The 2,222-nt window shown below is 47.7% G+C and overlaps 1 protein-coding gene across 2 annotated transcripts in view; it reads left to right on the forward strand.

Moving 5' to 3' along the window:
- The first annotated feature begins 760 nt into the window (after positions 1-760).
- The window catches only part of psmc3 (proteasome 26S subunit, ATPase 3), a 51,115-nt gene continuing 49,653 nt past the window's right edge, over positions 761-2,222 (forward strand). Inside the window, exon 1 of one of the 2 annotated variants that reach the window (XM_038807321.1) lies at positions 761-978. In XM_038807321.1, the coding sequence (XP_038663249.1) occupies positions 913-978 (66 nt within the window). In that variant the 5' untranslated portion in view covers positions 761-912. Of the gene's footprint in view, positions 985-2,222 lie in introns of both variants that reach the window. The other variant, XM_038807320.1, reaches the window with a different exon arrangement.

Genomic DNA, 2,222 nt, shown 5'->3' on the forward strand with positions numbered 1-2,222 from the left:
CCTTCTTGGGCCTCCTGAACTTGTTTTTTTCTTGGATATGAGGCTGCCTCTACCTTTGCAGGAGCCAGTTACTGAATCTTTAACCCCAGAGGGCAGCACGGTAGCATGGTGGTTAGCATAAATGCTTCACAGCTCCAGGGTCCCAGGTTCGGTTCCCGGCTGGGTCACTGTCTGTGTGGAGTCTGCACGTCCTCCCCGTGTGTGCGTGGGTTTCCCCCGGGTGCTCCGGTTTCCTCCCACAGTCCAAAGATGTGCGGGTTAGGTGGATTGGCCATGCTAAATTGCCCATAGTGACCTTAAAAGTAAGGTTAAGGGTGTGGGGGGTTGTTGGGTTACGGGTATAGGGTGGATACGTGGGTTTGAGTAGGGTGATCATTGCTCGGCATAACATCGAGGGCCGAAGGGCCTGTTCTGTGCTGTACCGATCTATGTCTATGTTAAAACAAAAGGGAGTTAATTTTGGAAACACAAGAATACTTTGTCTCATGCGTAACCTTTAACCAACATGTCCCAAAGTAGACTATTTAATCATTTATCTGATTTGTACATCTTGCTATATGAAAACTGGCTGCTAATTTCCTACATGAGCATAGCAACATCACTTTGCTGATTTGACAGCTCAGCCGCCTCCCGTCATGCCCCGCGCCTTTGCCCAGCACAAAGATGGCGGCGGCCGCAGCAACACTCAGCACTTTCCGACACCACGTGATTCATCAGGTCAAATGGGTGAAGCTTGGTGCCGCAGATTCGACAGCGACCAGAAGTGGGTTTAGTTGAAGGCGGCGGAGGCTGTGCCAGGCAGGGTCGGGTAATACAGTTCCGCAGAGAATTCCGCTGCCGACAGCCATCCAATTCAACGGGGCCCAGTGATAGTGCGGCTGCGCAGCGGGAGTGGTGAAAGTGCGAATCGGAATGGAAGATAACAACGGCGGCGGCAGGAAAATGGCGTCTTTGAACGACAGATCCGTGTGGGATGAGGTAGAGGTGAGAGTGAGGAGGGAGGGGATAGAGGGGGGAAATATAGAGAGGAGAGATAGAGGGGGAATAGAGAGATGGAGAGATAGAGGGAGGAGATAGAGAGGGGGGAATAGAGAGGGAGGAGAGATAAAGGGGGAATAGAGAGGGAGGAGAGACAGGGGGGTATAGAGAGATGGAGAGATAGAGGGTGGGGGGATAGAGAGAGGGGGAGATGGAGGGAGGAAATAGAGAGGTAGGGAGGAGAGATAGGAGGAAGGAAATAGAGAGGGAGGGAGGAGAGATAGAAGGGGGAATAGAGAGGGGGAATAGAGAGGGAGGGAGGAGAGATGGGGGAATAGAGAAGGAGGAGAGATAGAGAGGGGGAATAGAGAGGGAGGAGAGATAGAAGAGAGAGAGAGAGAGGGGGAATAGAGAGGAGAGAGATAGAGGGGGGAATAGAGAGAGGAGAGATAGAGAGGGGAGAGAGGAGAGATAGATAGATAGAGAGAGGAGAGATAGATAGATAGAGAGAGGAGAGATAGATAGATAGAGAGAGGAGAGATAGATAGATAGAGAGGAGAGATAGATAGATAGAGAGAGGAGAGATAGATAGATAGAGAGAGGAGAGATAGATAGAGAGAGGAGAGATAGATAGAGAGTGGAGAGATAGATAGATAGAGAGAGGAGAGATAGATAGATAGAGAGAGGAGAGATAGATAGATAGAGAGAGGAGAGATAGATAGATAGAGAGAGGAGAGATAGATAGATAGAGAGAGGAGAGATAGATAGATAGAGAGAGGAGAGATAGATAGATAGAGAGAGGAGAGATAGATAGATAGAGAGAGGAGAGATAGATAGATAGAGAGAGAGAGATAGATAGAGAGAGGAGAGATAGATAGATAGAGAGAGGAGAGATAGATAGATAGAGAGAGGAGAGATAGATAGATAGAGAGAGGAGAGATAGATAGATAGAGAGAGGAGAGATAGATAGATAGAGAGAGGAGAGATAGATAGATAGAGAGAGGAGAGATAGATAGATAGAGAGAGGAGAGATAGATAGATAGAGAGAGGAGAGATAGATAGATAGAGAGAGGAGAGATAGATAGATAGAGAGAGGAGAGATAGATAGATAGAGAGAGGAGAGATAGATAGATAGAGAGAGGAGAGATAGATAGATAGAGAGAGGAGAGATAGATAGATAGAGAGAGGAGAGATAGATAGATAGAGAGGAGAGATAGATAGATAGAGAGAGGAGAGATAGATAG

This window comes from Scyliorhinus canicula, chromosome 9 (genome assembly GCF_902713615.1).
Source record: "Scyliorhinus canicula chromosome 9, sScyCan1.1, whole genome shotgun sequence".
Lineage (NCBI taxonomy): Eukaryota > Metazoa > Chordata > Chondrichthyes > Carcharhiniformes > Scyliorhinidae > Scyliorhinus > Scyliorhinus canicula.